The sequence below is a fragment of the Propithecus coquereli genome, unplaced genomic scaffold (assembly GCF_000956105.1).
Source record: "Propithecus coquereli isolate 6110/MARCELLA unplaced genomic scaffold, Pcoq_1.0 Scaffold782, whole genome shotgun sequence".
NCBI classification, from domain to species: domain Eukaryota; kingdom Metazoa; phylum Chordata; class Mammalia; order Primates; family Indriidae; genus Propithecus; species Propithecus coquereli.
The window spans coordinates 429,369-439,863 of NW_012153974.1; the positions used below are offsets into that span (position 1 = coordinate 429,369).

Genomic DNA, 10,495 nt, shown 5'->3' on the forward strand with positions numbered 1-10,495 from the left:
TATGTGTGTGTGCTATGTGTGTGCTGTGCGTGCATGTGTGTGTGCTGTGTGTGCTGTGTGCTCTGTGTATGTGTGTGTGCTATGTGTGTGCTGTGTGTGTGCTATATGTGTGCTGTGTGCGTGCGTGCATGTGTGCTGTGTGTGTGCTGTGTGTGTGTGCTATGTATATGTGTGTGTGTGCTACGTGTGCTGCGTGTGCTGTGTGTGTGCTGTGTACTCTGTGCATATGCTGTGTGTGTGCTGTGTGTGTCTGTGTGTGTGTCTGTGTGTGTGCTGTGTGTGTGCACTGTGTGTGTGCTGTGTGCTCTGTGTATGTGTGTGTGCTGTGTGTGCTGTGTGTGTGTGAGCTGTGTGCGTGCGTGCGTGTGTGCTGTGTGTGTGCATGCGTGTGCTGTGTGCGTGCGTGCGTGTGTGCTGTGTGTGTGCTGTGTGTGCTGCGTGTGCTGTGTGTGCTGTGCGTGTTCATGGGCACACACGTCTGTGCCAAGGCTGGCTCTTGGCTCCGGTGGGCTCTGGGCCCACTGCTGTGCTGTGGGGCACACGTGACGCAGGCCCGTCTGCTTCCCAGGCAACGTGCGGATCTCCGACCTGGGGCTGGCGGTGGAGCTGGTGGACGGGCAGACCAAGACCAAAGGCTACGCGGGGACCCCAGGTGAGGCGCGTGCACGGGGCGGGGGCGGTGCTCCACGCGTGAGTGGGGCCGGGACCTGCCCGGCCTGGGGTGGTGGCAGGAGGTGGGGTGTAGGGGCTCCCTGACCCTCAGAGCACACTGGAGCTGTCGCCGCGCCCTGTGGCTAGAGAGCTCGTCATTGCCGCGGAGACAGCCCCGTGCCTGTCCTACACACGGCTGCTGGCTAGGCGCACCCCGCCTGTGGTGGTCGCGGCTGCCTGCTGCGGTGCCCTCACGGCAGGGACCAGTGGGACCCAGAGACGGCGGTGGCTCTGGGCACCGGCAGAGCAGTCGGTGCAGAGAGCCTGGGGGTGGGAATCGGAGCCTGGGGGTCTGTTGCGCGGGCCACGCCACTGGGTGACAGCACGAGGACTGGCTTCAGTGGGCACGTGCTCAACTTTAATAAAGCCCTCATGGGCACCCACCAACATAGGGTGCGTTTGTACCATGTGCACATGTGTGCTTGTGTGTGCATGTGAATGTGTGTACACGTGTGCGAGCATGTGTGTTTGTATTTATGTGTGGGTGTGCACGCATGTGTGTCTTATAGGTGTGCCTTGTGTGCAAATCCATGTCTTTGTGTGTATGCATCTACAACTGTGCACATATGTGTACATGCATTTGCCTCTGTGCATACATATGCACACAGGTCCGTGTGTGTCTGTGTGCATGCATGTGCTTGTTTGTGTATGTGTGCATGCACCTCTGCATGTGTGCATACATGCCTGCATGTGCCTGTGTGCATGCATATGTATGCAAGTGTGCCTGCATATGCACACATGTTGTCTGTATGCACACGTGTGCATGTGTATGTCTCTGTGCATGAGTACAACTATGTTTATGCAAGTGTGTCTATGTGCATGTGTGTGTCTGTGTTTGCATGTTTCTCTGTGTGTGGTGTGTGCATTCCTACGTGAGTGTGCAGGCATGCATGTGTGTGCATGTGTGCAGGAGAGTGCATGTGTATACCCATGTCTCTAAGAGTGCACACACATGTGTCTGAGTGCCTGTGTGTCAGGGCCCACATCGGCGCATCCTGCTGCCTCCCTGACCTGGTCTCGTCCCTGTCCTCTCGCCCTGCCTGCTGGCGGGAGGGAAGCCGCGGGTGCCGGGAGAGGGGACCGCAAAGCCAGGTGGGGCGGGCTCCATGTTCGGTACTTACAGGACATCTGGGCCCTTGGGGCCAACGTTCGCCACGCCGGCTCGTTGTGAGACGTGCTGTGGCCATCGTCCCTGGCGCCGGCGTGGAGTGGCCACACGGCTTATTCTCTCTCGTCCTCATTCCAGACAGTTCCATGTGTTCAGGTTATTTCTGATGGGATTTCCGGGAACGTTTCCGTCTTCCCCTGGGTTCTTCTGCTTTGGGGAAAGGCACCGTCAGCTGACACTGGGGTTTGTGCAGAGCGGCGCTGAATCCGCCAAACTCCAGTGCTTCAGGCGTCTGTCTGTGCCGTGGCTGCGCGGGTCTGTCCCACCCGCCGTCGACTTAGGGGATGCCGTCTCTGCATGGGGGTGACCTGCCTCCGCGGCTCCTAGGAAGGCGGCGCCACCCGCACCCCTCTCGCCGGGCCGCACTCGGCGCGTGAGTCAGGAGCTCTGTGCAAGGTGCCCCAGCGATGGAAGGTCTGAGAACTTTCCGGAAGGCAGCTGTCCTGGGGCTGCACCTGCTCCTTACGAGCAGAGTCCATGTCTGCAGACGCGGGCGGGGTGTGGCGCCGCGCGAACCCTCACGCTCCTCACCAAGTCCTGGACGTGGGCGCATGGACAGGGCCCACTCCCGTGTTTCGGGGCGACTCAGAACCACCCCAAAGCCAGATTTGAAGGGCTCAGCCACGAGGACACGCACTAACCGCCTGTGCTCTGAGCCCAGCACCCGGCTGCCTTTCCAGCGGCTGCCGCGCCGCTGGTTTGAGGGTTTCATGTGAACCGCGGTGGACCCCAGACCTCCCACGCACATTTCCCTGTCCACGGCGAGTGCGGCCACCACCCCGTGACCCCCACGCAGTGAACCGGAGATGCTGAGTCTGATGAGAGCCAGACGGCCAGCGTGAGTCTGGCTTGGCCGGGGAGCTCCCTCCGCATCCTCCTTCCTGGCCCCGCGCGGCACCTCAACCAGTGCGGACCAAGGGCAGGAATCTGCTCGGCGACTCCCTGGGCTGCGCGGCGCCGGCCAACCCCGAGAGAGGCGCGTCGCTGCTCTGTCGTCCGAGTCTCCAGCAGGGAGATTAGTAACAGGTCGAGAGCAGCCAGGAAACGGTCACCCACTTGTCCAGTGTTGGTCACACGCTTGCTGCCGGCGCGTCTTGAGGCCGGGGACACAAAGAGACGCACCATCTGAGCCGCCTCCCATGGAACAGCCTAGAAGGAGATGACAGGTGCTCCCTGTGCTCTCAGAGTCAGGGCCGGGAGGTCCGTGGAACGTGACTCCTGCCACTCTTTGGGAGGAACGGTTCCATGGTCACGTCAGCTTTGCCGGCGTAGCGGAGCTCGCCTCCCTCGCGTGCGTTAAAGGGCCAGGAAGGACCTTAACTTGGGATGTGGAAACTGCCCCCCGCGCAGCCCCCGCCACCCCGCCCGCACATCTGTCCTGGTCCCCACGTCACTCACAGACCTTAGACACTGGCTGGCCCGTCAGATGCTTGCGGGGAGTGGGGCCAGGGCTCGCGCCGAGGGTGTTGGCACCGCACACGGAACTGGGCCAGGCCAGGCAGGCAGTGACGCCGGAACATGCCCTGGAGTCTGAGTAGCCAGAAACAGACTCCGCCAGGTCTCTGCTTGCCGGACACGTGCTCTTCTTTCCAGGCAGGGCCCAGCGCATGGCCGAGGTCACAGGAGTGGAGATGGGGACGCGGCCCCCAGGTCTGTGCCCCGTGGCCTGGGGCAACCCGCCACACGCCCGCACCTGTACGATGGGCACGAGTACCCCACGGTGGGAGTGTGGCTAACCTGGGCTGCTGTGCTGGGCACTCAGGCCGGGCTGGGCAAGGGCTGAGCGGCCGGGTGCTGTGGTCACGCGCATCACGGCGGGGCCTGGGGGCCGTGGCTAGCCGACGGGCGGAGGAGGGGGCTGCGGGCGCTGGACCGGGGTGGGGGCATCAGGCAAACGGCGGCAGGTGGCCGGCTCCAGGGGGAGGGCTCAGGTGTGTCGAGGTATCCCCAGGCCTCACCTCCAGCTCGGCCCCCAGGATGCGGGGCCAGGGCGGGGGACGGAGGATCCGTCTTTGCACACTCTGACCAGCCCGAGCGGGGGGTGCAGAGGTGGCGCCTGGGGAGCGTTCCCAGGAATGAGACCAGGGGGCGCCTGGCTGTGGGGCCTGCAGTGGCCAAGCCCCGCCCGGGCCCGGCCTGGAGCCGGGGAGAACCGTCTCGGGGGAGAAGGCAGTTTAAAACCCGACCTGCCGCTAATGTCATCAGGAAATAAGAGGAGATGCTGTGTCCACAAAGCAGGAACAGCACACGATGAAAATGAACAGAGAGCTTTGGAAAATGAAAGAACATGGGAGAAACGAAACGCTCGAAGGATTTGAAAGATAAATTTGGATTTTCCCCAGAAAGTAGATCAAAGTACAAAAATATGGAAAATAGGAGAGGAAACACAAGGAAAGTAGAAGCCTAGTCCAGAGAGCTCAGTGTTGGCACGGTCATCGCGAGGGAGAACACAAGAAATGTCAGTGAAAGTTCTAGAAAACCCGCAGCGTGGAGCAACGTGAACGCACTTGCCGGAAGCACCTGTGGGTGGATTGAAACAGACACGACGGTTCAGGACACGGAGGACACGAGGAGCTTCCAGGAGGGGACGGCGGTGCTGGAAGCGAGAAAACACCCCGGAACTTCGGAGAGGAAATGGTTTCCAGTCTAGAGTTTCACGCCCAGACTGTCAGTTAGACATGAAGGTAAAAAAGGCGTTTTCAGACACGAAAGTTCTCGGAAATGTTTTTCCTCCGTGCCTCCTGCAGGAAGCACGTGGCCAGAATAAGGGCAGCGTCTGGGTCAAGGACTCGGGGCCAACAGGGGGACGCAAGCCGCGAGCCCCTGAGTCCAGACTGGAGCAGGGGAGAAGGTTCCAGAAGATTCTTTCATGAGGACGAAACCGATGAAACATCTGATAAATCAGAACGTGACGGGGATCAGAGAACTGCCGCGGAACTCAGGGTTGCATCGGTGAGAAGCACGTGGAAAACCAGGCAAATGAGAAAGACGATGTAATCTGGGAACAAGAAACTGCAGGAAACGCAGCCAGGGCTCTGCCTTGGTCCTGCGGGAATGGCGGGGGGAGAGGAGGGGGAGGAAGACCAGCGCTGTTGACCTTCAGAGGGCTGAGGGTGCAAAAGACGCAGGTGGATCCATGTCCGCCCCCCACCAAGGGCGCCGTGGCGGGAGCACAGGTGCGGCGCCGCGGCGCCCGGAGTTGCAGCTGCTCCGTCCCGACATCTGCGTCACCTCCAGCAAGTGACTTGAGCTTTCGGGGCATCCACTTCCGGGCCGAGCGCCGCATGCGCTTCTCGGTGCCATGAGAACTGCATGCCGTGTGCTTGCACCTGTGCTCTCGGGTGCACGCAGGCACCTGGCGACCGGCAGTGCTGTTGAAGGGCTGCCGAGAAGCCGCGCCGGCACGCTCGGTGGCCGGGCCAGAGCATGGCGCCGGGCCAGTCCTCCCCAGGCCCCAGACTCGGGCGGCGGGACTTCGCACAGCGCACACAGAGCAGGGCGCTCATCCAGGAGTGTCCGCGACGTCCAGCCGCATCTGGAGACGCAGATGGCACCTGGGGGCAGCCCCACAGCAGAGGGTGTCCTGGGCCACACGTGTGTGGAGCCCTGTTCTGCGATCGCCGCGGCGGCAGCCCGTCTCTGAACCGCGCTGTGCTCTGCCTGGCAGGTTTCATGGCTCCCGAGCTGCTGCGGGGCGAGGAGTACGGCTTCTCCGTGGACTACTTCGCCCTGGGCGTCACCCTGTACGAGATGCTCGCGGCCAGGGGGCCCTTCCGAGCCCGAGGAGAGAAGGTATGGCCGCCCTGCGGAGTCCTTGCTGAGGACGGTGGCACAGTGCTGGCTCACGCTGCGGGGGGGGGGCAGACTGCCGCGCCCGCTTTGCTGTCGGTGTCCACGGTGACCCCGCTCCTGAGACTGCGGTGGCGGAGGGACGTCAGGCCTGTCCTGTGCCCCGAGGGACCAGGCGGACACCCACCTGAGCACTCGCTGCGCTCAGCTTCTCAGGGTCCCCCTGGCGGTGGCTTCCTGGGCAGCCCGCGGGGAGACCCAGCGACTCATCCGCTGTGGCTCCAGACACAAAGCGGTGTCCCGACGGTGCCGGGCCGCCCTGGGCCCTGCCCAAGCCCACCGCTGCCTCCACCCTGCCTGGGCCCCGCCCCCACTTCTCCTGCCTCGACCTGCCTGGAAGTGTGCCCAGCGCCCCGGGCTACGCCTGGGGACAGACTACGCCCAGCCCCCGGTGCCAGAGACCCCACTGCTCCCCCCAGTGTCTGAGGGGCTGGGCATGGGCTGCCCCGGGGCGTGGGGGGCGGTGGGAGGGTCGGGGCCGGCTCGCCGGGGCTCCCGGGTGGTTGAGCAAAGCCCCCCAGCGCACGTGTCAGCGGGGCCTCTGTGTGGGGCAGTGACCCCTTGGCAAGCCGGTAACCAGAGGGCAACGCGGCGCCACCCTCGTTCTTGTGCCCGGCTGGCCGAGTGTGACGCCCCGGCTGGGGTGTGGCGCCCACGTGGTATTTCCAGCTGTTCCTTCCCTCGGTGGCCTGGTACGGTTATTGACACAGAGCCAGCAAGGTCCCCTGACAGCCCAGCGCGCCCACCTTCCGGAACTGGGAGCCGCGCTGAGCCTTGCGGGCCGACCCCCCGGGGCAGGGCGCACCAAAGCGCGCCCATCACCGTCACCCAGCGGGAGCGAGTGCGACACTCAGATGACATTGGTGGGCCCCGCGGCCAGGCAGGCAGTGTCGTGTCCCCCCCGCACTCTAACCCCAACCCCAACCCCTCCGCGCCGCGCAGGTGGAGAACAAGGAGCTGAAGCAGCGGATCCTCTCGGAGGCCGTCAAGTTCCCGGAGAAGTTCAGCCAGCCCAGCAAGGACTTCTGCGAGGCCCTGCTGGAGAAGGATCCGGAGACGCGCCTGGGGTTCAGAGACCAGAGCTGCGACAGGCTCCGCACCCACCCCCTCTTCAAAGACCTTAACTGGAGACAGCTGGAGGCTGGTAACTTCGGACGCGCGGCCTGGAGGGCCGGCCGGGGGCGCAGGGCAGGGACCCCAGAGGCTCCTGGGAACGCCCCCGACTGGGCGCCCACGGGCCAGGTCTGAGCAGGGGTTGAAGGTCGGGTCCCCAGGTGTGGGGTGGGCAGGAAAGAGGCTGCGGCACTCTGACCTTGAGATCCAAACCCGCTGCGCGCCCCAGACGTGGAGCCCTGAGCCCCCCGCGGCGGCGTCTCCAGCCGTGTACCGGAGGCAGTTCACACGCTCCAGCTGCACCCGCCCGCGGGTTGCGGGTCTGGGGCCGTGCGTGCGTGTCTGAGAGGGGGACACACACCGGCAACCTGCAGTCAGGCGGGAGAGCTCGCGGCACACATGCCCTGACCGCAGACAGCTCGGCCGCCGGGGAGCGGCGGTGGCGGACGCTCTGTCTGGTGGCTGGGGACTCGTGGCCCATGAGCGCGTCCGGAGAGCAGCCGGCTCTGGAGAGGAGCTTGGCATGTGCGGTGCCCGCGAGGACGACGGCGTGGCCCACCCAGGGGGCTGGCCCGGCGTGGGTCTGCGAGGGGTGGGGGCCCAGGAGGCAAGGCCCCGCGGAAGGGGGCAGAAGGGTCTGCTTCGGGGGACTCAGGAAGAACCAGGAGACGCAGGCCCCAGCGGGTCCCTCTGCAAGAAGCTTCCAAACCACCCTGCGCACGCCGGGCTCCGTCCACCCAGGCGCGAGCACCGGGTCCCTGCGCCTTCGCGGGCTGCGGGGGAGGCGTCCTCCCGAGTGGCTGCTCCGCTCACCCGCACGCGGCCGTGTCTGTGCTTCTGTCTCCGAACAGGGATGCTGATCCCGCCCTTCATCCCCGACTCCAGGACCGTCTACGCCAAGAACATCCAGGACGTCGGTGCCTTCTCCACGGTCAAAGGCGTGGTCTTTGACAAAACGGACACGGAATTCTTCCAAGAGTTTGCCACCGGCAACTGCCCCATCCCCTGGCAGGAGGAGATGATCGAAACCGGAGTCTTCGGGGAGCTGAACGTGTGGCGTGAGGACGGGCAGATGCCGGACGACATGAAGGGGGTCTCCGCCGCGGAGGCGGCCTCCCCGTCCAAGTCCGGGATGTGTCTGGTCTCCTAGACGGGGCGGGGGAGGCGGCGGCCCCTGGACGGAGCGGGTCCCCGGGGGCCTTCGGGGAGGCGCCGAATGCCTTCCTGGCGACCGCCCTGGGGGCGCCCGCGGCGGACACAGGGCTCCCTCCGCCAGGTCCCTGCCGCGCGGCCGGGTCTTCTCGAGGCTCAGGGAAGAGAGGGCAGTGCGGGCACAAGGCGCGGACACCAGGCCGGGGTCCGCACCTCCGACCCTGGCGGCCCACACGGCCACGCGCCACGTTCCCGGCTGGAACGAGCCAGTCGCGAGAACTCTCAGCGAGCCTCCTGCAGAGAGGAGCAGCCAGCGGGTGGGACTGGCACAGCCTCGCCCAGCCAGACGTCACCCTCGGTTTGGATGTCCTGGACCTTAACCCTTAAGCTCCCAGAGCCAGATTCCTCCGTGGAGGCCTGTCCAGCGCGGGGGCTGGCAGGACTGGCCCGTGAACCCGCCCTGTGGGCCCAGCCCCTGCCTCCTGCTGCTCCCGCTGCTGCTCCCTCGCGGCGTCACCTGCCCACGGGGGGCACCAGCCCCGCGGTCTCCCCGGGGACACCTGACCCCCGCCAGGACCGAGTGTCTGGAGGAGGGTTGCGCGTGGACCTGGGGGCCTGGCGCCCCGTCAGGGCTCTCCGTGGCTGGGTGCGACCCTGCCCGTGAGCACCGCCGGCCTGGGCCGTGGCTCTGCTGACGCCAGCCGGGGAGGGTTTCTCGAGGTGACCCCATGCTGCATTGTCACCAAAGACAAAAGCCCCAACGGGGGACACGCGCAACCGTCCGCTTGCCGACAGCCACGGGGCGTCGCGGGTGCCCCGCGCACTCTGCGTCTTAACCGGGAGAAATAAGTTCTGTAGCAGCTGCCTCCGGAGCACGTTCACGCCTCAGTTGCGACCTGGGGTGTCGCTGGGGTCCCGGGACCCCCACAGAGGGCGCGGAGCCCCTGCCAGCCCCGCAGCCATGGTGACTCCGGCCTGCTGCTTCAGAGCTGGGCCGCGACCTCTCCTCAGGCCCCCCGTGGAGCCCCTGCACTGGCACAGGCAGAAGCAGCGCGGACCTCCCGGGCGTGGGCGGGGAGTGCGTCGGCTGCCGCGGCAGGGCGCACAGTGAGAGCAGGTCCCCCTCCCCCGGCGAGCCGAGGTCGGCAGAGCCGACCCTGGGAAGGCCTCGCTGGGGACGCTGGGTGCTGCGGGACGTGGAAAGACGGGTCCTCCCGGAGGCCAGCCCTGGCGTGGGGGTGCCGAGCCCTCAGGGCCCCCGGGACACCTGCCCCTCCCCTCCCCGTGGAGGGACGAGGCTCCCGGCAACCAACGGCCTTGGAGATTTGCCGGCTGCAGCCAAAAGGACGCACCACCTCCTAGTTTTAGGGCTTCGAGGTAGGACTAGCCGCCGCAGTGCAAGCACTCGTGCCGTTCAGCAAAACCCCACGTCAGCTGCTTTTGTGGAGGGATCTGTGTTCTTTAGAGGTACCCAGGCCGTATCCAGAACGGGGACGGGATGGCTGAGACAAACCTGACCTGCGCGAAGCTCTCCTCCGACCCTCACTCCGGCATGGCCCAGAGCGGCGCCAGGGCTCCCTGGCTGAAGGCCTGACGCTGCCCACGCAGGCTCGTCCTGGGCACGGAGTGGGCGGTCTCGGGGGGCGGCGGGGCCTGGACTGCCACTCGGGACCCCCGGGACTCCCGGGCTGCAGCAAGAACCTCTCTGCCCTGTCCTGAGGTTGGATCGCAAAATACAAGACATCCCGGCGAATTTGAATTTCAGATAAATGGTGAACAGTTTTTTCGTGGAAGTTTATCGCACGCAATATTTGCGACGTGCTTATGCTGAAAACCATTCGTTGTTTATTTGAAGTTCGAGTTTCACTGGACGTCCTGGCGGTTTTGTTGCTGTACCTGGTGAGCCTGTGGCAGGCGTGAGCCTACCTGGAAAGTCGGTGGCTGTCCCTCTGCACACGCCTGCGGGAAGCGTCGCCGCGCAGCCTGCTTGGCCACCCGGGAGCGGCTTCCTCCCTGGTTCATGCACAGCCGTTGGAAGTCCTGTCGCCACTCACTGTTATTAAGAAACTTAAAACTCAGCATCACACGGAGAAAATGCATCACGAACGCGGAGTCCGTGATCCCACAGGGGCCCTCCCGTTCCCAGGGCCTGGCGTTGCCGCGACAGCCACACGCCTGCCCTGCGGGAATCGGCACAGCAGCGACTCACATGGCGGTCGTGACACCCCTGAGCTTCACTGCCTCCCTTCCCCTCCACCGGCCGATGCATCTGCTTCTCATGCCCACCCCACGTACGGCACGGCCTCCGTCGGAGGCCAGCCCCAGCCCCTGGCCTCATAGGGCGGAGGCCGTGGAGCAGGCGCTGCAGGCGGCTCTGGGCCTGCGGGCGATGTCTCCGTGCACCCCGCCTCTCCCGTCCCTTCCAGGGTCTTTGGGGAGCCCTGCCAGGCCGGCAGACACCCTCCCTTCCCGCTCCCCGCACCACCCCCAACCCCGTCCGTT

At 65.2% G+C, this 10,495-nt stretch overlaps 1 protein-coding gene across 1 annotated transcript in view; it reads left to right on the forward strand.

Annotated features, from left to right (window-relative positions):
* Positions 1 to 8,128, forward strand: part of GRK1 (G protein-coupled receptor kinase 1) — a 14,924-nt gene extending 6,796 nt beyond the window's left edge. Inside the window, exons 4-7 of the mRNA XM_012662819.1 lie at positions 569 to 652; positions 5,547 to 5,671; positions 6,671 to 6,872; positions 7,693 to 8,128. Coding sequence (XP_012518273.1) covers positions 569 to 652; positions 5,547 to 5,671; positions 6,671 to 6,872; positions 7,693 to 7,991 — 710 coding nt within the window. The 3' untranslated portion in view covers positions 7,992 to 8,128. The remainder of the gene's footprint in view (positions 1 to 568; positions 653 to 5,546; positions 5,672 to 6,670; positions 6,873 to 7,692) is intronic.
* The last annotated feature ends 2,367 nt before the right edge of the window (positions 8,129 to 10,495 follow it).